Below are 23,699 nucleotides of genomic sequence, written 5' to 3' on the forward strand. Positions count from 1 at the left end.
ATTAACGTCAGCATGTTTTTTGGACTGTGGGAGGAAGCCAAATTACCCAGAGACAACCCACGTATGCACAGGGAGAACATGGAAACTCTATGCAGAAAGACCCCGGGAAGGCCGGGACCTGAACCGGGGGATCTTCTAGCTGCAAGGCGACAGTGCTAACCACCAAGACACTGTGCAGCCCCCACATATATTCATATGCTTCTATATTGTGTCATTTCACTAATAATGATTAAAAAAAAACGTTATGAATGCTGTCTCTGGCTCCACACCTTGTCAACAAAACAGAATTGCAGGCTAGACAACCAGTGTGTACTAACTGTAGGTCTTACTGTTTATATGCAAGCCAAAACACTTAAAATATTAAGATGCTGAAGCGTGTTTATAAATCCCTAAATAACCTCATGTCAACAGCCTAACCATAAACCACAATGTAGTTCTGAGCTCCTTGAATGCATTTCTCTGTGCTTAAAAGTTGCAAATAATGCTGCTTTTTCTTGACTTCACATGAAGCGTATTTCTTACAAAATTGACAACATAGTCCTTTATTTGGATTATTACAAAGAGTAAAGAATCGACTTGTACAACTGGGTCACATTTGATGATGAATTTTAATAACTTTAATTAAGTCAGAGATAATAAAATAGACCTAAATCTGTGCTATAGATGGTTTCTTTATTGCTGGAGAACACTGCTGGATATATTCATTTCACGGTTCACAAGCCCACATATTTGTGAAAGACTTGTATAGAAGCCAAGTCTGTCACTAGGCCTGCTGGCACTGTACTCACTGGTATTCCATAGATGCTGTTTACATCGGTGCCATTTCCAATCAGAGAGACCCAAAGGTGTCAAGTGTTGCGACCCCATTTAAAACAGCATTGATCGTTTGCAAGGTTGTCATGGCCAGCTTCCTCTCAAAGTCATTAGTGTCATCTGTTAGCAATAATTAATGTGAATAGGAAATAATTGCATAGGGGAGCTGGGGACTGAAGTGATTTGGTCCTTTCATTGATATTCACCTATTATTTGATTATCCGTAGCTAGCCTTTCTTTTGAGAGCACTGTGGGAGAAGGCCACATTTGACCATGCTTCTGCGGATTAATCTTGGAAGTAATTACAGTCAGCATGTCAAGTGGTATCTGAGATTTGACACAAGTGATACAGTTTAACAAAACCCTCAATCAGAGCAGCACTGAGTTTAAAGTCAAGGGCACATTCGAGGAGTGTGGAGATGTTTTATTTTTTCCACTTCATGCATTTGAATGGTTTTCACACTTTGTAAAAACGATTTTCTTTAAATAAAATTCAGACACTGCTATTTTTATTGAGTGAAAGAGGATTATGTCTTCATGACTGCAACCAAAAATATGTCCAAATACTTGTAATGCAAAAAGTTTACAAAAGGTTGATGACAAGATAGAAGAGAATAGCCTTTATTGTCATTGTACACAAAAAAATTGTAAAATGAAATTGGTGAAAAAGATGGAAGAAGACAAATAGTATCTGAAGGTTGGCAGAATTGTCAGTTCCCAGGATATATATATATATATATATATATATATATATATATATATATATATATATATATATATATATATATATATATATATATATATATATAAATATAAAAATATAAAAAAAAAAATATATATATATATACCCGATATATTTGCATTTTGCAACTTACTTTCCTCACAGAAAGGAATGAGTCACACATATCAGACATGTAGCTCTGATATATTTTAAAAGACAGTATCAACATTGACACGTCTTCAAAGTTTTTCTGTTGCTACCACTTAGTCATTCAGATGATCAGAAGGTTCTCTAAATAGAAGAATCACAAGGCCCTTATTCACAACAGATTTGAGAGATCTGTGCAAGGCTTATTCTACTTTAAAGACCATCTATCTGAAGGCAAAGTGAGCGGATAAATAAATGTACAATATATCTATAAATACAAGTGCTAAATTGACTTGGTTTTGTGTAACTACTGAACCAGTTTCCCGCCTGGCTGTGAAAGATCTGTGCAGAGAACTTTATACTGCAATCACTGGTATGAAGCAGTTTTGTTCTTCTCCTAATCCTTCTTACAATTACTAGTTGAAGTGATAGTAGTGCATTTAGTCTTTCAACTGAACCAAAAACCCACTAGTGGGTTTAAAAGCCATAATTACACCATTTATCACAGCATAATCATCAGATCTTCAACTTTCAGACAGTCCATGAATGTGTCATGTAATGTAAAGTATCGTCAGGACAAATGATTCAAAGTAAGCTTCAAATCAATTCATCTTACAAGAGTAATTTAAAAATTCACTAAAAAACAAAGCAATTGCCCCAACTTGATAGTGTAAGAATTAAAAAAAAATAATAAATCTGTGGTTCTCAGCACAATAGAGAAGCCATGTTTAACTCCGCTGCAACAAACCATCATGTGACAGAAACTCAGTGGTTTTTTTTTTGGTGAACAGCAGACTGCAGGTTTACACAGAGCAGGTAGGAGATGACAAGAAAGACTGAGAGGAAAATGAATCATTTATCAACCGTAAAATAAATGCAGTATAACTCAAAAACAGTGAAGAGAACAGAGAAGAGCAAGTTGTCAGCAAGCGGTTGGATTATCAGCATGGTAAAAAAATCTTTCTAGAGTTGATGTGCAGTGTAGTGCAAATCAGCGTCCCCTCCAAACACCCCAGTCAGAATTTGTCATTTTAACTGTGTCCTACAGCATAAAGGACATTTTTGAGTTGTGAAACCACTTGAGTTTCAGAGAATTAAATGAGAGATCATGTGTTTCATAGAAAGCCTGTGCTACAAACTGAAGGTGTGAAGTACTAAAAACATGTACACTACTGGTCAAAAGTCTGGGGTCACTTAGAAATGTCCTTATTTTTCAAAGAAAAGCAGTTTTTTTTCAATGAAGATAACATTAAATGAATCAGAAATACAGTCTAGACATTGTTAATGTGGTAAATGACTATTCTAGCTGGAAACGGCTGGTTTTTAATGGAATATCTACATAGTGGTACAGAGGAACATTTCCAGCAACCATCACTCCTGTGTTCTAATGCTACATTGTGTTAGCTAATAGTGATGAAAGGCTAATTGATGATTAGAAAACCCTTGTGCAATTATGTTAGCACATGAATAAAAGTGTGAGTTTTCATGGAAAACATGAAATTGTCTGATTGACCCCAAACTTTTGAACGATAGTGTATATTCAACAAGTACAAAAGTTCTAACAAAAGATGTTATCAAGTTGCATTATGGGACATGCACTATCCAAGGATGTTGGAGCTTGACTCATATTAAAGCCTAAAACACTCAATATCACACAATATTAACAATCACAACTACAATGTGCAATACAAAACAGTGTTGGGAGTGGAGTCGCCGTAAATAGCGTTCGATAGCAAATTTCTTTCATTGATCAAACAGAGTGAAAGCATCCACACAGGTTACATCTTCCCCAGTATTTTGAAAGCAACAAACACAGCAGAACCTTCAGTGCGGTCTGAATGCCGTCTCTGTAGAGTAACTGCTAGCATAGATCACTACACCTTGCAGGCAGCTTGCCCAACATTGATACTAACACTCTCTAAAGGATTACAAACGGCTACAAAGGAGGAAATGTATCCACTAATTGTCACTGTGTAAAGTCAGGACACATAGACTTGTGTGGCAGGCCCTTGTGTGATTTGTGTGTAAATAAATCATAATAACCCCGTATCCATCCAGTCTTCTCAGCCAGAATAATACAGAGCACTTCATGTCAGCTGGTGGTTCTACAACTTATGAAGGATTCTCCACAGACCATATGGCATTACACTGATACTTTTATCCTAGGCATCTCACAGAACCATGCCTTCATACATTTTTATGTTACATTTAGTAATGGATATATAACCACTAGCTTTGTACCACTTGCAGTTCTACAGATTTCTGCATAGACCATTTGATGATCAGCAATTATCATGTTACAAATAAACATAAACAGTGATGTATTTGCATTGCAGTATGCAGTATAGGACCTCAGCATGTGATAATGTCCAATCCAGCTTCTACAATCATTAGACTAGTATCAATTATTATGTGATGAGTCAAATTTAGCCTGTACTTTTTCCTTTCTATAAATAAATAGCATAAAAAGACTAAACCAATAATGCATTACTGCATCTTGCTGTTCCACTTGTGTTGTTGTAAATCTTCACAAAAAGTCCACAGATTGATAGTTTAATTTCAAGAAAATTTTCAGTCATTTCTTAAAACAGATGGGTACTATAATTTTGGGCAAATGTTTCTCAGAAAAGATGAAATATTACAATTGGTGGGAACTATTTTCAGGAGCGGATTAATATACAGTGGATTCTCCATCAGGTTTTGATAATGTTCTTTGTAAGAAACATCAGGTCATTCACTACAACAGTGTAGCTCACTGATGTCGATTGTATAGTTTTGGACTACGGAATATATCAGGCTTTGGATGCACAAATAGTACAGTACAGCAGGATCAATTTTGTGGCAATTCTAAAAAAAAATAGAACACAACCAGCCCTATTCTTTCATTTTTCCGCCTGCTTTTTATGGTTCATATCTATTTAAAACCTGAAAAAACGTGAAATCTTGGCATGTTCTCAGTACCGAAACGGTAATTTGCTGTTAAGCGATTTTCAGTCTCACTGCCGCTGAACCAATCTGCTGATCGACAGACCATTCAGACACAAGGACAACGCACTTAAGCTTCAATGGACTTATAAGTTCACTTTAAATTTCCCAATCTCATCAAAATTCATCCATGCATCCCCCTGAGCCGCCCAAAGCAAAGTTACACTTATTCACCTGCTCCTCAGACCAGCTTTCTCCACTGTTCTTTGAAACAGTTCCCATCTTCAGTGCTCTCAGCTCATTCACAATCACACGCACCAACTACTGTCTTATCCAGCTCCTTGTCTTCAGGCTCCAGGTCATTAATACTTCTCGCTCATCTACACCTTGCTGTCTTTTCTTTTTTTTATGTCACCTTCACCTCCTCTCTGCTGCTCGGTGTTTTGCCTGCTGGGCTGGACGCTGGGCTGGACATGCACTGCAGGTTACTTTGGTGTCAGCACACACTGAAGGCAAGAGAAGCAGCAGTGAAATGGTGGAAAACATGCAGACTGAGGAGCTTGTAGCTGTGCATGGTGAATGCTGCTGCTCTAGTTATCGTTAATATCTATCTAATAATGACTATTGAATACAAGTGACGAGTGTGGTCAGAGAAAGATAATTAAGCTTTGAAATGACTGAGAATTTAAGACAGTCAGTGCACTCTGGTCTCCATCAACTTTTTGCCAGTGGTAAACCTTGTTGGAAAAGAAAGTCTGTGCGTGTAAACCTTATGTAAAAGAGGCCCCTCAGGAAAGCTGCTATTTGTGCTGTCGATTGCACCTGTCTTGTAAATCTCCCTGCTAGGCAGAAGCAAATGCATTTTCTGACACTTCAAAATGAGTAAATAAACTGCACTTTGTTAAATGACTTCACACACCAGCAAAATTAAATGCTGCTTAAAGCACTTCAAAGGGGCAAACAAATTTGACTTCATTATATATTTGTCTTTATCTTTCACCGCAGCCCTCCCAGGATATTTATCCGAGAAAAGAGACACCTGCCACTGTTTAAACACCCTCGCAGTGCCAAGTCTCCCGAGTGTCGCTCGGCTGCTGAATTGCAATAATATTGTGACAGACGACCCCGTCAGAGAGCCACGAGACTTTTAACAGCCAGGACTCCCTGGCACAGAGACAAAGGGACACGATGCTGTCGCTGTAAACAGTCCATTTAATAAAAGACCCACAAGAGTCACAGCCTAATCCTTGAAGGAAAGTAATGCACTGCCAGAGGTCATCAGGACACCATGCTGGTCCCTGCAGCCTACATCCCATGATGGGCTGCTGCATGTGTTGAGTGTATCAACTCAACCATTTGCTGAGCTGCTTCTAAACAGCACTTATGCTGGTTCTACTGATAATTTTGACAAAACTGAAAAATGTTCATGGTACACTGTGCTCTTGATCTCAGATAGAAGTAAATAAAAATGCATTTTAGGCAGTCATTGATTTAAGTGGTTGAACTGACAGCTGGCAGTGGAGATGGGATTTGTGGCTCTTTGAAGGGAGTCGGATGTTGGGGAGCCGTTCCTTTCAAAGAGCCGTTCAAATGACTGGCTCGTTGTTATGTATTTAGTTTTTGGAAGTCAACCAGGGGTAACTCGTTTTCATCAAGGAAACAATCACTGGTAGCAGTTCCGATAAGATACGATTTGGATCAGAATAATTCAAACTCACACATCCCACCAATATATACTCTAATGAGTCTTATTTATATTTTTATATACATCTTATTCTTATTTATTATTTTTTATATGTTTTTTCTTTATTGGTAAAATGTTCTTGTGTGGTTTAGATTATTTTTGTTACGTCGTCCCCAGAAAAGTGTGTCCAAATGCTGCTACGTTTCCGTTGATTCTGGCTCATTTAATGTTTTTCTTTTTCTGTCGCTATCTCCTCCGCCCTGATAAAGTGGTAAATGTGGCTCTGCGGTGCTCACACTCCTCCTCTAACTTAGCTGCATATATAGCTGCGTTCACGTGAATGGAGCGTGCTGTGGACAGCTCAAACTTGGAGATGTCATTAGTTTTTCACATGAAGGCAGTGTGGACAACTCAGACTCAGGTGACACGTGAAGAAAGTGTGGGCAATTTGCACATACGAACGACTCTTAACTGTGAACCGATTCTCATCATTCACTTAAAAGAGCCATTCAAATGACTGACTTGCTCACAAACATCACATCTCTAGCACATTGTTACAACTGTAAGTAGTAAGCTGGTTGCTTGTTCACTTTTTGCAGTTTATATTAGAGCAGATCAGTACATTGCAGTTATAGTTGCTAAGCTATGATCGAGCAATTGTTTGGTGTTTAGATGGTGTTTAGTGAGTGGTGTCTGAGTTTGAAATCACAGGGGATTCTACTTTTTAAACATTCATTTTTGCTGTTTTTCTGTCTTTATTTTAGAGAGAAAGCAGAGGAGAGATAAGGGATGACATGCTGTAATTGGCCTTGGACTGGAGTTGAACCCAGGTCAATGGGGTAAGTTCAGTAGGTTCACCTAGTTCAATCCAAGAAAGCTGCTTGATAACAACACTGAATGGTATCCATTGAAAAGAGTGGGTTTTAAAGCATAAAATGGAAGCATTTTTCTTATTCACACACCTTTTATTTGTGCTCTCTTGCCTCTAATTGACCTACACAGTCTATCAGCAAAAGACTAGAAAGAAGAGAAAGAGTTGTTTTGTTCACTCTTTTGTTATCTCTTGTGTGTCGTGAGCAGCTTTGCTGTAACCTCGCTCCGAGTCAGTCAACCTGACGGGGAACAGGTGTGCTGTCATAGTGATTAAGGAACCTAACAAGCATAACTCGCAGTCAAAAACAAATTTTCCATTTCAATAATTCGTACATAATTACCTCTGCATTATCTGGCGAATTGATACACAATTAGAGTGTCATGTCTCCCATATCACACCCCTCCATCCCTCCTCACACATTACCTCCTCCCCATCACATTTCATTGTCCCCATCAGTAATGGGAACAATAAAATGACCTGTGTTCCATTTGTTTTTTTTCAAACGCTCTCTGCAGTTGGAACACTGTAGAGCCTAATGGATTTTGGCATCTCTGCTCCCACTTTGTGGAAGTGCAAAGGCTTTGATTTCTTGTTGCAGTAATCATACTGCTCATCTGGTCTAGAGGCGACCATCCAGAAACTTTACACACAATGGCTTTAAATCATATGTGTGTGACACCACCAATGACACACAGATCCAGGCGTTTGTGTAACTTTGATAAATCATCAACTTTTAAAAGAGGGGGTGTTTCTTATCTGGTTCTGGTCATTTCAGACTGACTTGGACAATAACTAATACAAGGCTGCTCAGTTGTTGTATGATTTCTGACGAATAAATCTCGATACGTCCACAGCGGTCGATCTCTAGTAGGATCGCAATCACTTGATCATCAGCAGGCAGCTGACGTAGTGTTCACCTGTAGTCATAGTTACAGTGACGCCATGCTGATATCTTGCAATAATACAGAAATCTTTAACAAATTAGTGGATCCAGACTATAAGCCGCATCACTGCCAGAATCGAATCACCTGGTCTTTGCGTCGTTTCTGATCTTCCTTGAAAATTTCATCCGAATCCGTTAGTCCGTTTTTGAGTAATGTTGTGCACAGACGGAAGGACAAACATATGCCGTTTATCCCATAACTCATCACATAACAGTAACAATAGTATTATTTAAATTAGGCAATTTTAATACAGCTAGATTTATAATCAGTGGTAGAAAATACAGCATTTAATAGGTATAGATTTCCACTCTCAGTATGACAGGAATTATTTGGCTATTGAGTCAATGAAAATCTATTATGTTAAACAAACTTATGAATGAATGACAGACTTTTTGCTGTAAAACAACACAGTAGCCACTATATACTCAGAAATCGTTATGGTATGTGGAGTATGTTCATTGATTGCTGACTCACAGCCACTCTCTCTTATTAAGATGGCTTCTCTCTTTGTACCAAACTATCTGCCTGATGAAGGTCTAGCACCATAATTTCATACTAATAAACGTATATTTGCAAGTTAGACAGTGTGTGGGAGTCTTATTGAAACTTTTGCATATGTCCGTCTTTCTCCTATGCACTTGCCTCGTGAAATAGATGTACAGAGAGTTCATTTGGTTTTATGACTCACACCATTTAGCTGTTTAAGAGCCAGATATTTCCATGAGGATTCAGTGTAGACCAAAATCAAAGAGAACATTGAACTTACATTTGTCAGATGTACAGACACACAAATCCAAGAGCTTCCCTACGAAGGTAAACTGCCATCCGTTTACATGACTATTAACATATAAGATAATGACATGTATTTACCATAGCCAAAAAATCAGTTAAAACATTGTTGATCATTTTAACCTTCTGTGCATCAGGGTTATCATATAAACTCCCTGCCTTCACCGAATTCATCCATTAATCATAACAACAAATAAAATTAGCTGCTTAGCTGTCCAGCAGGTGGTCACAGCCGGAGGTAACATCAGTAACTTCTCAGCATGACAATGTTCACAGTCAGTGATTTAAATGCAAGGTTTGGTCTCCAAACTTTTGTTAGTGACTTTACTGGAGACAAATGTAACAACTGTTGTTAATATTCAAGCTTTAGGCGTGAGATAATTATTACACTACTAATGTAGCCTCCTGGATGACTGGGAAAGCTGTATTAGTGAATCAAAGGCTCAGCATTTGGCACATAAAAGTTTGGGTTTTTCATGCTGACAGCAAGGCTATTACCATTCTGAACTTTTTTTCAGCTGTAAAAATCCATCTAACAATGTGAAATAGCACCTAACAAACACATGACAATAAAGTGTAATTTTTAGGCTGAGAAGAAGCTAATAACGGTTTAGCTGAGTGTCTAATGGAAGAAAGAATGTTCAATCAGGGAGAATTCAGCTCGAGTGTTTGGCCGCATAATGGAGAAAGACTGCAGGTGAAACAGTCTATTCTTTAATAAGAAAAAAACTAAAGTGGCAACTAATAATCAACTTAGAAGAGTGCCGGTATACTGTGTCACCAAAGAAATGCACATGACTTTCCAAAACGCAAACAAAACAACACAATAAAAAATGTTAAATCAGTAAATTAACCACAATAACCCATTCAATCTGAGGTGAAGAAACAATGTCTGCATGTTGTTTCCAGCAGAAGCAGCTAAACATCCCAGCAGTGATACATACAATTCTTCTACAAAGACTGAATCCCTCTTTTAGCAGAGTGTGCAAGTTTGACCTTTACAGAAAAGGTTAAAGATGAAGGACAGAATATCCAGCTCTGAAAACCTCGCGGCATACTTAATGACCCGGTATGTGCATTGTTAAACTTTCTAGTACAACTCATGTGAAGCTGGAAAAAGGAATTTCTACAGTGTACATATCATACAGGATATTCAGGATTTTGGCTAATTAACCATTCAGTCTTTGATAGCAAACTGGTTCCCTGAATACAGATAGTGTGAGTTTGTCAGAGGAGAGGAATCATGCTGGGATCCCTGACAATTCAAAGAGACCTTTAGAAACAAAGCAACTTGAAACTTCTTGCCTGCCTTCTGCATAATGATTATGACTCTGCAAGAGAGAGAAGGGTGACTTGATTAGGATTTGAAGAGTTTCAAAAGATTTTGGCTTAGATTCTTTCAGTACTCTGGTCAAGACCAATTACACATCTAAAAAGAACAAGCGTCAAAAATTTAACATGTGAAAATCAAACTTATCTCCCAGATAAAGAAAGTTATTGCTGTCAACCTCACGTCAATCCACCATGAACTGTAACATGTAGAATGAGATACTTCAAACATTTACTACAGTTCGTTTCAGAGTAACTTCATGTATGAAGTTTCATGTTTTGTCTCTGAAGACATTTCTGCAACACATCAGGTTAGGTTTAGTGAAATTATGGGTAAGACTTCATTGTTACTCCGCCAAGGAACAGCAGAGTTATGTGACAATCGACGTACATTTGTCTGTCTGTTGGTCTGTCTGTCAATGACACAAAGACTTGTCATTCTGATATCACTGGCATGTCCACTAATATGCATCTACTTTTAGGAAAGTTACAGGCTTTTGCAAATGATCCATTGTGTGGAGCTGTTAGTTGTAATTGTTTTGATGAATTTACTATTTTCCAAATGTTAAGGATGATTCGAAAAAACTGAAGAAAAGTGATGGGAAAAAAAATTTAATCTTCCACTTACTTTCTGTATCTTATCAGTGTAAAAGTTGGGTTTTCACGGGCATCTCAAGGTGTAATAGATGTAAAATATTAGAAGAAAAATAGATCACGCCAAAAGTCAGCCTTTACTTTGCGGATTTTGGAGAGTTGTGTCTGCACCTCCACATTCTAAAGCCATTGAAAGTGTTGTTCTCTGTTATGTTTATGGTCGAATTTTGATGCTGAAATGTTGATGAAAGTCTGATGTTGATGTGTTGTATTGTGTGCTGCTGTAACTTATCTGACCTATGAAGAGATAGTTTTCATTAGGGAATGGTTTCTTGTTTTTCTCCAAAACAGCAAAGCAGCTAGGTGTTTGTACAAGAAAATTGAGGACAATCCTGACAAGAATTTCTACAACCGCAATCAACAGTTTCCATTCAAATGTACAGTTTTAACCTGATTTATCTAAAAATGTTCACTGCTAAATACAGAATAAAAACATTTGACCAGGAGTGAAGGACAACTCAAAAACAAGACACTCTATTAGGGCTGGACTCTCGGCTGAGGACTACATCCCTGCAACCTAACAGAAATAATTAGAGTAAGGAGAAAAGTAGCACGCTGCACTGCTATTTGCAGAGCAGCTATTCAATAGCACAGCGCTCACTTCAAGGGTGTCATGTGCTTGGAATTGGCTTCAATAAGCATGTGTGTTCCCGCTGGTAGAATGACAGGGAGAGATCCTCATTGCAGTTTAATAATCCAACGTTCCTGTCAATACAGCTTACACCTTTTTTGAATGTAGAACTAAAATAAAGGGCTCACAAGCTGAGCTCGGCCATCCATTTTTTGCTTTCAGTGTTCATCTCAGAATGTTTAAAGAACAATCTGTCCATCAAAATATCATCTGTCATCAATTATTCATTGCAGGATTGTCAACTGAGCTAAAATTCATGAACTAAGTTTCACCATTGTACATTTCATTTTTGTTTCTGCCCATTGCAACACATCTCTGTTGTACTGACTGACAGATCAAGTGTATTACTGCAACAAATATAAAAAGTTTTGCCTTTTTTCCTATATAGTATCTTACAAAAAAAATAAAAAAATTGGCTTGGTAAAACAAACCAAAATTAATTCAGATTTTAAAGAGTTTTTCAAACTGGATCCTTCATATGTTAGGAGCGCTGGGTATTGAATTATGCATGAATATACTATATTTCATCTTTGGAAAGCATGACAGCTTACCATTCTGACTTGAAACATACTATCCATCCATTATATATACACCGTTTAATCCCCTGTAGGGTTGAGGGGGGTTGGAGTCTATCCCACCTGACTTAGGGTGAAGGCAGGGTACACCTGGACAGGCCACCAGTCTATCACAGAGCTACATATAGAGACAAACAATCACACTCACATTCACACCTATGGACAATTTATAATTAGCAATTAACCTGAGCACATTTTTAGACTCTGGGAGGAAGCCGGAGGACCTGGAGAAAATTCACACATGCACAGGGAGAACATGCAAACTGCTTGCAGAAAGATCCTGGGAAGGCCGGGAACCAGGGATCTTGTAGCTGGAAGGCAAAAGTGCTAACCACCAAGCCACTGTGTGGCCCTTGAAAACATGCTTCCAATCTAAATGGATTTGATCAGGTAAAAACATGTTGATTCAGTCTGCCCTGTGCATCATGACTCATTATTGTCTGAAAATGATAAAAGTAGCTAAGTGGAGCCTGTCAGAAGAGTTATAACATTTCCAATTTACTTAAAAAAGAGATTCAGTCAACCTGTGGATTAGAAATTGCCAGAAGCAAAGGTAAAGACACAAAGTCTACATGTTGTCATCCTTTAGACACACAAATCCACCGCTGGCTATTAGCTCCAGTAATCTGGTCAGAGCCATGGATTTAATGAAGACACTGCTGCTGTGTTTAAGCCTTCAGTGCCTTTCATTCATGCTGTCATTTGATGTGCTTGAAGACAGAGATCACTTATTCTTATGTACTGAGCTAATTTGCCATGTTCAGTGTCTACCATGTCAGCTAGCCTGAGTTGAAGAAAAGCAGCCTGTGTATAAAAGAAGATATTGAGTGTAAGAATATGTGTTGCATACAAATTCACCTCAAACAGTAGTTTTACGGATTTCCAGTAAGCTGCTTTACTGCTACTGCTTTAACTGAAGATGTCCTTATTTAAACTACTATGACATTGTGGAAGGTTGTTTTCTATCCCCGCTGCTGTGCCCGTTACACATCACTATTATTACAAAGGCAAAAAGATGGAGGGAAAAAAACACTGAATTTATCAGTTTGTTAGTTTACAGTGACTCCATGAAAGGGGGAAATTGAGCAACAGTCAAATAATTAACAATACATTTTGCCAGACAGCAGTAAACGAATGAAGAAAGACACCTTCTAAAGGTATCATTGAATACTAATTGTTGTGACTTTTGCTGTCCTAAACAGGCTCCTTGCCTCAAATTTCATCAGTGTTTAATGGACACTTTTGACATTGCCTACCCTTGTCTCATTTACATATCAGGCAACCAAAACTCCTTTCCATAGCTTTTGCTGTCACAATGAAAGACTGCCCTCAAACTTTTGTTCAGGTTTCAAATAATATGAAAAAACAAATGCTGGCAGGTCTTAGTGCCATGTGAGTGCCATAGTGATGAAAGAGTGTGTTGTAGTCACTGTTTACCAGCTGGAGTGATCTAAGATTGGTGGCTGCGTGGCATTAACATGGAATTATTGCATTTTTTTGTAGTACAATCTAAAAATAAAATATTGATATCAAGATGTTATTATGGTAAACACATTAAATAAAGTTAAGTAAGTGCTGCACATTACTACAGCCAGAAGACAAAAAGTAACATTAGCATGTATTCTCATTCAAGTTCCTGGCCTCTTCCCACAGTCCAAAAACATGCTGAGGTTAACTGATGATTCTAAATTGTCCGTAGATATTGATGTGAGTGTGATTGTTTCTCTCTATATGTAGCGCTGTGATAGACTGATGTCCCTGCCTTCGCCCTAAGTCAGCTAGGATAGACTCCAGCCCCCCGCAACCCTACAGAAGATGAAGCAGTATTTAGATAACGGATCGATGGAGGTTCCTGGCCACCAGAAGATTGTAAGTCTAATATTCTCACCCCTTTTAGCTCTATTTTGGATCTCCACCTGCTCCTGAAGGTATACAAATGTCTACATCTTGCTGTTTAACTGCTAAATGTGCCATTATGTTCACTAGTTGCTACATTTATCTGCTGTTTGGTGGTGGTTTGCTGAAGATCGATTCTTGTTGGAAAAGAACAAATGAAGAAAATCAAAAAATAAGTGAAAAGATGCTCTGTAGAACTGAGAGGAACAGCAGAGTCAGGTGACAACTCTCAGTGGGTTAGTGACTATGAGTGACGCCTCTTAACGTACACATAGTAATTTAATGACTTTTTTTTGTATAACAATTATGATGAGTGCAGCTTTAAAGCTCTGCAGTGCAGTTAGTGGTAGAGCTCAAATGAACAGTTTTAACCAGCCATCCTCTCTATATGGTTCCGAATACTCCAATTAGAAGAACATGTTCAGTTTTGTCTAGGATTTCTGCACCACCACTTTGCTGTAGGAGAAGGTTCTGGCTCACTCTTAGGTAAAATTCTGACATGATTAGCATAGAAGAACAGAAGGTTAAGGGATGGAGCTGCTTGTTTGATGACCTGCAGTGTACTCAAGCAAGCAACTCTAACAATAACTGTACTAATTAGGAAAGGAAGAAGGATTTAAATCCAACTTTAAAACTCTGATTAAATACGTCCTGAGTAGATTTCTGTGTCTTTGTGGTCCTTTTTAAAGTTAGTAACCTTTAGAAGTGGAGCACTGCTCATGTAAAATTCAAACAGCCTTGAAGCAGCCTTGCTCTGTCAGTGTCTGTATCCATCGCACCATGTTATCCTACCTGGGAGACAGGAATCGTGGACATTTTGACACGCTGTTGAAACAGCACGCTCAGTATGCGGTTTTGTTGCTCCAAGTCAAACACACGGGTCCGCAGCTTCACACATTCCTCTTTCAAGTCCTAGAAACAAATGAAAAATGGACAGATGAGTGTGACTGACAGAGATACTTCAGTGTCAGATGCTAATTCACCAGCCACAGGTCACAAAGCTGCATTCATTTAGGATACACACGGCAGTGCTCTAAAACCTGGGAGTTTTTATGTAAACACAACAAAATATAAATATTACAAGCAGTTTTTGGTGACCTGTCTCATTACAAGAACATTCATTTTTTGTTTATTATAATTTCTGTAGGGGCTGCACAGCGGCTCGGTGGTTAGCACTTTTGCCTTGCAGCTACAAGATTCCCGGTTTGTGTCCCAGCCTGGGCTGGGGTCTTCTTTCTGCATGTTCTCTCTGTGCATGTGTGGGTTTTCTCCGGGTACTCTGGCTTCCTCCCACAGTCCAAAAACATGCTGAGTGTAACTGGTGATTCTAAATTGTCCGTAGGGGTGAATGTGAGTGTGATTATTTGTCTCTATATGTAGCCCTGTGATAGACAGGTGACAGGTCACCCTAAGTCAGCTGGAATAGACTCCAGCCCCCCTGAGACCCTAATGAGGATTAAGCGGTGTATAGATAATGGATGGATAATTTCTATATGCTTTATGGAGGATTTGGAACATAAACGTATTTGTGCACTGTTCTGCCTCTAGGTCTCAAAATTGGTGTTGTTAGCGCTTATTAGGATTACATTCTTCAGTATTCTAGATTATTGGTGTGCCCCACCCTAAGTGTTTCTCCGTGTACATTTTCTGTCCAATTTTCTCTGCACGCTTTAAAAGTGTTCCATGCTGTGAAGTAATCCAGCACTCACTGCGATATCCAAAGCAGTTTAATTCTGAACAGTGATGTTGTGGTTTAAGGACAAGGGACAAGGTAGTCACATAGCTCGAGTCTTGGCTAAGGCTCAAGTCAAGACCAACAAGTCCTTTACAAAACAAATTTCATACTACTTTGAAATTTGAATGACCAGCATGTTCTCATGTGAACACAAGGACATCAAGTCACTGTCATCAGTGAAGCTCACTGTTATTATAGATGGTGTTATTCTTGAGTACTTGTCATATAACTTTCGTTCACAATTCTGTTCTTTCAAATGCTAAAATGCTGCAAGTTGTACTTCTTTTTACACCACCTACAATACCAGCAAATGATTTTATATTGTCTTTTACTTCCAAAGATTATGAGGAAAGACACATGCCATTAATCCTTTTTTATGTTAGCTGCTCATCATTATTACAGTCCTTATTCCTCTGATTGATTAAAATGGCTGAGTGCTTTAATGACGCTTCAGTACTGCAGAGAGAAAGACAAACCTTTTGTGTGAGGAGGGCCTGGACCACCTGGTTAGCCACCTGAGAAAGTGAAAGAAAAGTATAAAAAATATCAGTAAAATGTATTATGAGTTTGGTCATGTATTTAGAGGGGGTTCAGAACTTTGTTTGGTGCTTTGAGACACAGCGAGACTGTAAATGAAAATGACCTAGTACAAACATCATCAATGAGATTTCAGAGGCATGTAAAATGCTGCGAGGACAAGTTGGCAGCATGTTGCATCACAGAGTCCAACATCACACAGCTGTAGTCTAACTTTATCCTCAGTATATAAAACATATCTATCTCTAGTTAAAAATCCAAACAAATGTCTGTTCCAGAGAACATAACTTCACTGTCTGCAAAATGTATTTAGTTTGCCTTGATGTAAATATGACAAGACTGACCTAACTTTTCTGTTCTGTATTCTGTATGAATTTGTAGAGATGAAAAAGTTGAGTTTAGTTTTTATAGAAAAAAAGCACAATCTGAAATGCTTTCGTTCCTGCTTATTTTGATTTCAGAAGTGGAAGCATATATTATATCTTGACACTGGAATAATAACTATGTTTCCACTTTTTTGTGCCACAAAATGATTTCCCCACCACCTCTTTCATCTTTCCATCAAAACGACTCGCCTCAGCTCATTCAGACCATGACAGGAAGCCTTCTGAATGCTCCCGTCTTAGGAAAAAAAAAAAAAAAGATTCATGTGCATAATAAGACTGAAAAGCAGCAGAAGAGAAATTAATCCCACCGCAGAAACTCTGAAATTTCCATCACCAATTCACATGGGCAGCAATCTCTACGGCAGCAAGGCCATTAGTGAAGGCTGCCAGAAAAAAATAAAGTGGCACAGTGTTGGCAGTTGGAAGGAGATGGAAGGAAGATGGAGAGACTTTCAAAGTGCTGTCAGGGAGAAGAGGGAAGCAGTGCAGTTAGACTGCCCACAGGCTGGGAGTCTGCTCCTCAACGCCAAGGCTCGCTCCTTCAGCACTTATTCTCATATCACCAGCAGCTCTGTGGTGTCCACTTCAATTAGAGAAGCTCCCCTCTCCAGGTTTTCCTCTACAGACTTCACAAATACCGTAGATAATAGTGTGAGTGTGCATGTGTGTCATAGCTACAGAAGCTTATAGTCACCTCTACATCCTGAACACCAGGTAACTGTCTGGAGTTTAAAGTTAAAGCAATATATATCATTATTTTGGGGGGGAAGAATCATATTGACTTTCTTTCCAAGACATGACTTATAAATAGGAAGCTGGAAGAGTATTAGCCTAGCTTAGCAATAAACTGTAAACAGCTAGTCTGACTCTGAGAGAAAAATCCAACTATCGGCACCTCTAATACTCATTAGCAAACTGTATCGTGTAAAGCCACGGTTTGTTTTTAAATTTGAGATAAAAAGTGTTTATGAGTTTTAAAAGACTGTGTATTTTTTTATTTGGACAAAACCAAGCTATCAATTTCCCTCTGCCTCCAATCTAAATGCTAAAACTAGCTATCCGCATCAAGATTCCACCTTACTTACAAAATTCACTTTTTGGCTGAAGGACAGATGAAAAGATTGACAGCACTCTCAGGCCTATAGCTATGAAGCCAGAGGAGATAATTAGTTTAACTTATAAAGGCTGACAGCAAGAGGAAGCAACAAATGTAGTTCATGAGACCTCTGCAGCCCACTTGTCATCATTGCTTGATTAATTGACTCACACACCTCACATCATCGTTATTATTAACATTTTAATTTAATAATAAAAACATTTTGCTGGCAATACCTGCGTCGTCTCCCATTTTTGTCAAAGCATATTTGCCGAGTTATGACAAATTGGGGGCTTGTCCAGGATTTGAGCCCAGGACCTCTCTCAACAATAAATGATGGTTGTTTTTGAACATACTGTGAGAACACTCACCTCATCCAAACAGCGTTCATACTGCTTCCTCTGGTTGTCGTTCTCCATCGACAGAGCAGAGTTCTCCGCCTGCAGAGACATAACACACACAGGTAAACTGGATGAAACACGACAATTATTATCGAAAGAGTTGCCATGTCTAGGTTGAAATTTAATTTCGAAAAACTTGGTGACACTAAGACAGACATGCAGGACAGATACTTGGCTTAATTCCATCAAAAACAAATAAGCAATATGGAAAATGTGAGCCTTTAATGCTATTTTCTTAGTTGTCTCAGAGATGGACAGACACACAGAAAGCTAGACAGGTAACCGAGTAGACAGAGGCTTTCTGCCTGCAGCACTGAGAGGTTTGTGGGTTCATTGGAAAATTATGGTTTTAAATAAATGATGCATTAACTTTCAAGCATTCAGGCTCCATCCTGCAGACCCACACTGTGTCTGTAAGGCTGACTTGAGGTACCCCAGGTATAATTTAATTACTGACAGAGGTTTTGCCCGACAGGTAACAGAAGCCATTCTGGGAACTCCATGGGTGAGTTTCCACTGAAATGATTAATCCAGTAAATCTTAAAGGCTTGGCCACCTGTGCTGGCTTGTTTTCACTTAAACGCTGTGGGCGACTCCTCAGAACAACAAGTTCAGAGAAAATCACAGAAATGGCTGATCGTAGGAGTTAGCAGGGTTCAAAGAAGAAGTCACCCTTCACAGCTCAGCACTGTCTTAACTCTAACGCAAGGTAACAGCCAGAGATGATCACCACAGTATCACAACCTGCTTCCACAACTGGCTGCTGAAATGACACTTGAAATTATAATAGCTTGAGACTACTGACAATGAACCACATGGTTGTATAGTTTTCTTTGACTCTGTCTTTTCTTAGGAAGGAAACTTAGGAGCGTTTCAAAGGCCACAGATCATCCTGGAGGCTTACAAGCATTGATTGTGTAAAGGTCAGGGAAGTCCAAGTTCTGAGACTGAATTTTCGGTGTTTCAGCCCTTATTTAGACCATGGTATGTGAGTTCACTCTTGGTATTGCAGTGCCAATACATCACCTTTACAAATGACCATTACTGATTAACATCCTATGCAGCAGACTGTAAGTAAAAAAAAAATAAATTAAATGCCAGTCTATATTAGATTCAAGCTTGTAATGAGACTTAAACTGTTTTTGCATCTGCAGGAGATATTACATCTGAAAAAAACGATCATTCTGTTAAAATAAATCACTTTAAAGTGTTTGGTGGCTTACAGCGGTGCTCTCTCATCCTTGTTTTTGCACAATTAATGTGGCTGATCTACAGAGAAGGCATTGCATCAATCACTGTTTTAGGCTTAAGTCTCTAATTCCTAAACCAAAAATAACTATTTGGTTGAGAGGCTGAGAGAAGTCAGCCATATCTCCTCAATCAAAAAGCACAGCAACCTCACTGTTTTTATTATTTATCTTCTAGCTCATATTTGTGGTTTTCATATCAAATATTTCTTTTTTTTTATGGTAGATTATATGGAAGGTACCCAAGTGTGCCATAATCACTGCAAAGTAGTTTTAAACTAAATGGGAAACCCGCTAATGTTTCTCCAGTTTGGCATTAAAGTTTAATTACAATGTGGATAAAATAAAAGCAGAAACCATGAAGAGGCAACAGCATAAGATAGAACACTAGTACATTCAGAATTACCCATTAGGGTCCTAAAAGTAGGCAGGAAAATGGATTTAAGGAACCACTTTTAAAAGATCATCACTAATGACAAACTGGTTTTACAGGCCGTCCTCAGTATTAGACCATAGTGCTGCCGTAGAAAATTAAATACTACTGAATCATTTCCATCGAGCATCCATGCTGGTAATTCATGCATAATTATTGTGACATCTGGATGCAGGACGCAGCATTAGGCATTTACAGTAAAGGCACATATCCTGCATGAAATCAGTTACTAAATACTGGACACCTCTCAGTGTTTTAGCTGTTTGGAGTTTAATTTGAATCTTTTGCTTCATTTTCTGTTTGTTTACAGATTTTTTTAAGAGAGATAATGCATGTCTTAGCAAGGCATGCCATTTGTTGTAATTTTCACCAGAAGCTGACGACTTAAAGAAATTGAACTTTGAAATTGATTAACTTTTTTTTGTCTGTATGTCCACAGATTTTCATTACACAGTAAATATCAGCAGACACATACAGGGCACAGATAGTGCAATAAAAAAAAGGTTAACAAAACTGTTGTCCTTCTATTATTCTTCCTTATAATATTTTGATTTAGGGGGGTTATCATATCCTTTATGTTTCAGGGGCTATCAACAGGCCACATAATGTTGCCATGGATTCAGTGACTTCACTGTGGGTAACAGCTTAAGTATTATATTTTCACCTTTGTTTCTTCACATTTTGGCAACATTAAATGTATGCCACGTTATCTATCTGCAGTTCGTACTTACAGTGTACCTCCAGATATACGGTAAGTATCTCACAGGATTAACTAATAGACATGGCAGTCAGAGGTTACAGGTCACTGTGACCTCACAAAACACATTTTTGGCCATAACACAAGAATCCATCCATCCGTCCATCCATTGTCTATACACCACTTAATCCTCATTGGGGTCTCAGGGGGCCTGGAGTCTATCCCAGCTGACTTAGGGTGAAGGCGGGGGACACCCTGGACAGGTCACCAGTCTATCGTAGGACTATATATAAAGACAAACAATCACTTGCACTTTTATACCTACAGACAATTTAGAGCTACCAATTAACCTCAGAATGATTTTGGACTGTGGGAGGAAGCTGGAGAAAACCTACTCATGCACAGGAAGAACATGCAAACTCCACGCAGAAAGACCCTGGGAAGGTGGGGACGCGAACCGAGGGATCTTCTAGCTGCAAGGCGACAGTGCTAACCACTGATCCACTGTGCATCCCACAATCATTATTCTGATCAGATTTTAAAAACTAAATAAAGCACAATATAAAGCATCACATCTTCACTTTCAGCAAAAGAAAAGACAGGTGAAACTGAATTAGCAGACTGCATTATGTTTATAGGTGGATTTCTCTTCGAGGCTTTGGAGTAGTTAGAGAGGTGCCATCAAAAATGGCCGCCTCAGACCTCTCAGCAGATGGTAAGTTCTATTACCTTTTCAGTGGGGAAGGTGTAACAGAGGGGCATACTGTACATTCACTGGAACACTGACTCCAAATGTTAACTACCCTGTCAGCCTTTTAATTATCACCTCCTGGATATGAATAACTGCTCTGTCTTCTGCAGTTTCCATGCCCCAAGGACTGCTCTACAACATAATGGGGATTCGTTCTCTGTAATATGCAGAGATGGATAGAGGCATGATAAAACACAATGATTGTCCTTATTTATCATGTGCATGTTTCACTGTCGTTTTGTAAATGGAAGCAGCATATACACTCAGATCCTATGAGTAACATCATCTGAGTGATAGTTAATCTAAACAAGTGAACACCTTTGATTTCATATGCTAATAAGAATAACAACACAGCACAGTAACTAACTGACATGTTTTGCGGTCTTTACCTCGGGGAAATCTGAATTATCTTTCTGCAGCTACAGATTTCCCTAATGATTTAAAACCGCCTAGCCCTCAGCTAGCAGTTTTGCATTTTAACGTCGCATAATCCAGACTGACTCCACAAAAAATGGCATCTCAAAGTCGTAGCACAATCTGCAGACCTCCTGCTGACCTTGCCATTGCAAAAGTGTGAAATGCGTAGTCAGAGTCAGAGTGTTAGGAATGGCCTTGAACCATGTCATTTCTCTAATAGACTTTGCCTTCACTGTAATCCCTCCGATATAAGAAAGCAACAAAAAAATGAAGTGATCAGACTGATTGTCATGTACCCTGTGCATTAATCCTTAGTCCTTGGTACTGTATAATGATTTGTTCTTGTAATGCCTACTTATTTTGAGTCTCTATGAAGTGAAAATTGATCGCAAATCGATATGAAGTGATATACATTTAGTTGCAGTACCTTCAATATATTGATTAATCTGACATTTCAGGAGTAAAGAAAAAGGACATGGGGAACAGGCAAAGTGGTTGCGGAATGGGAAACAGTTGGCGGAAGGAAAAGAAGTCGACCATGCAATCCACTTTACCTCCAGCACTCTAAGTCGCTCTAGCAAGGGATTGCTGTCCTTTGAATTTTCCTCTGATCCACCGCCAGCCTCGGGTGAGGTAGGCATCTCTGCTGCTGTGGCTGTGGGACCCTCCAGACTGTCCTGCTGCTTCCACATTTCCTCCAGGAGTTTGTCCTAAAATGCAGACAGCAGATCAAAGATGCATGCCTTAAAGTCACAAAGAAATTAAACTAAATACTATTATATTCTAGTGGGCTAAAGTTATAATAGCAATAAATCCCGATAAAAAACACACTGTCTGCTGACACCACTGCATAAATAAAACATGTACTTTGTTTCATTTCAAAGATTTATTAACCCATACTTTTATTATTTACACTGAATGAAACAACCCTTGTAATGTGACAGCTAGTTCTCTAGACTGCATTACTGGAATCATGCAGATGTTGAAGAGAAGAGGCCTGAAAATGGAGCCTTGTGGAGTGCCATGTTATTTTTGTACACTTAGATTTTTGAATGAACACACAGCAGTCCCTATTTTTCAGATAGAATTAACAGCTGGACGGGTTTATCACTAGTTTTTACTGAACCAAGACAGTATGACTGAAGTTTTGCCACTGAGTGTATGGATATTATTTAGGATCATAACGAGAACACACTCTGTGCCGTGCCACAATCCTGACTGGAAAGCATCAGAACCATTTAAAAGCAGATGTGTCCAGTTGCTGATTAACAATCTAGACAAAGTTAAACAGGGGTCTATAATTGGTTATTAATAAAGTATTATTGAATTCAAATGCAATTATTTTTTTCACAAATCCTGTAGATGAAAATTTGAAAACAAACCTAGTTATAGGGTTATTCCTTATCTATCTATTTGAATCATCTATTATTAATCAGTTACTTGAACTTGAACTCATTTCAGAGAAACAATTCAAAACAAGTCCAAAAAAAAATAATTTCCTACAAGGTTAAGAACATTAGCTATGCCCTAGATGAAGGAAATGACAACCTGTTCATTTTCTGAATATCTTTATTTAAGAATTGGCAAATTCACTGCATAACCTAAATGATTGGAAGTTCAAGGGGTATTGACACAGACGGGTTTATGAGCCTGTCAATCAGACAACACAAACACTTGTGACTTATTAAGAATTGCTGTTTAACCTGCCAGGCATGGCTTTGGACGAATCAAGAGCACCTCGAGAAAATCAAAACAGGCCAGACTACACAGAAAGACCTGAGTCTAGCAGTTAGAGAAGAGAGGTTATCTACATCTATTGGGTAAAAAATGCAATACAAAGTCTCTCTTTAAAGATGGCATGATTCACCTGGGAATTTGTTTGTCTCATCTCAGGTTCAGATTCATGACATTTTTATTATTTATTAATGCCATTAATGGTTTATCACAGTGGCATTTCTCCATTCTGCCTTTTCTTGATTAGAGCCTACCTTTACCTTCGTGGGGGCACCTGCACAAA

At 38.6% G+C, this 23,699-nt stretch overlaps 1 protein-coding gene across 6 annotated transcripts in view; it reads right to left on the reverse strand.

Annotated features, from left to right (window-relative positions):
* LOC111563314 (nck-associated protein 5-like) overlaps positions 1 to 23,699 on the reverse strand; it is an 82,208-nt gene that overhangs the window by 22,036 nt on the left and 36,473 nt on the right. For all 6 annotated transcript variants that reach the window (XM_055015156.1, XM_055015155.1, XM_055015154.1 and 3 more), the window contains 4 exons: positions 22,237 to 22,392; positions 18,108 to 18,176; positions 16,194 to 16,232; positions 14,775 to 14,894 (listed from right to left, as the gene is read on the reverse strand). In XM_055015156.1, coding sequence (XP_054871131.1) covers positions 14,775 to 14,894; positions 16,194 to 16,232; positions 18,108 to 18,176; positions 22,237 to 22,392 — 384 coding nt within the window. The remainder of the gene's footprint in view (positions 1 to 14,774; positions 14,895 to 16,193; positions 16,233 to 18,107; positions 18,177 to 22,236; positions 22,393 to 23,699) is intronic.

Source organism: Amphiprion ocellaris, chromosome 11 (assembly GCF_022539595.1).
Source record: "Amphiprion ocellaris isolate individual 3 ecotype Okinawa chromosome 11, ASM2253959v1, whole genome shotgun sequence".
Taxonomy (NCBI): domain Eukaryota; kingdom Metazoa; phylum Chordata; class Actinopteri; family Pomacentridae; genus Amphiprion; species Amphiprion ocellaris.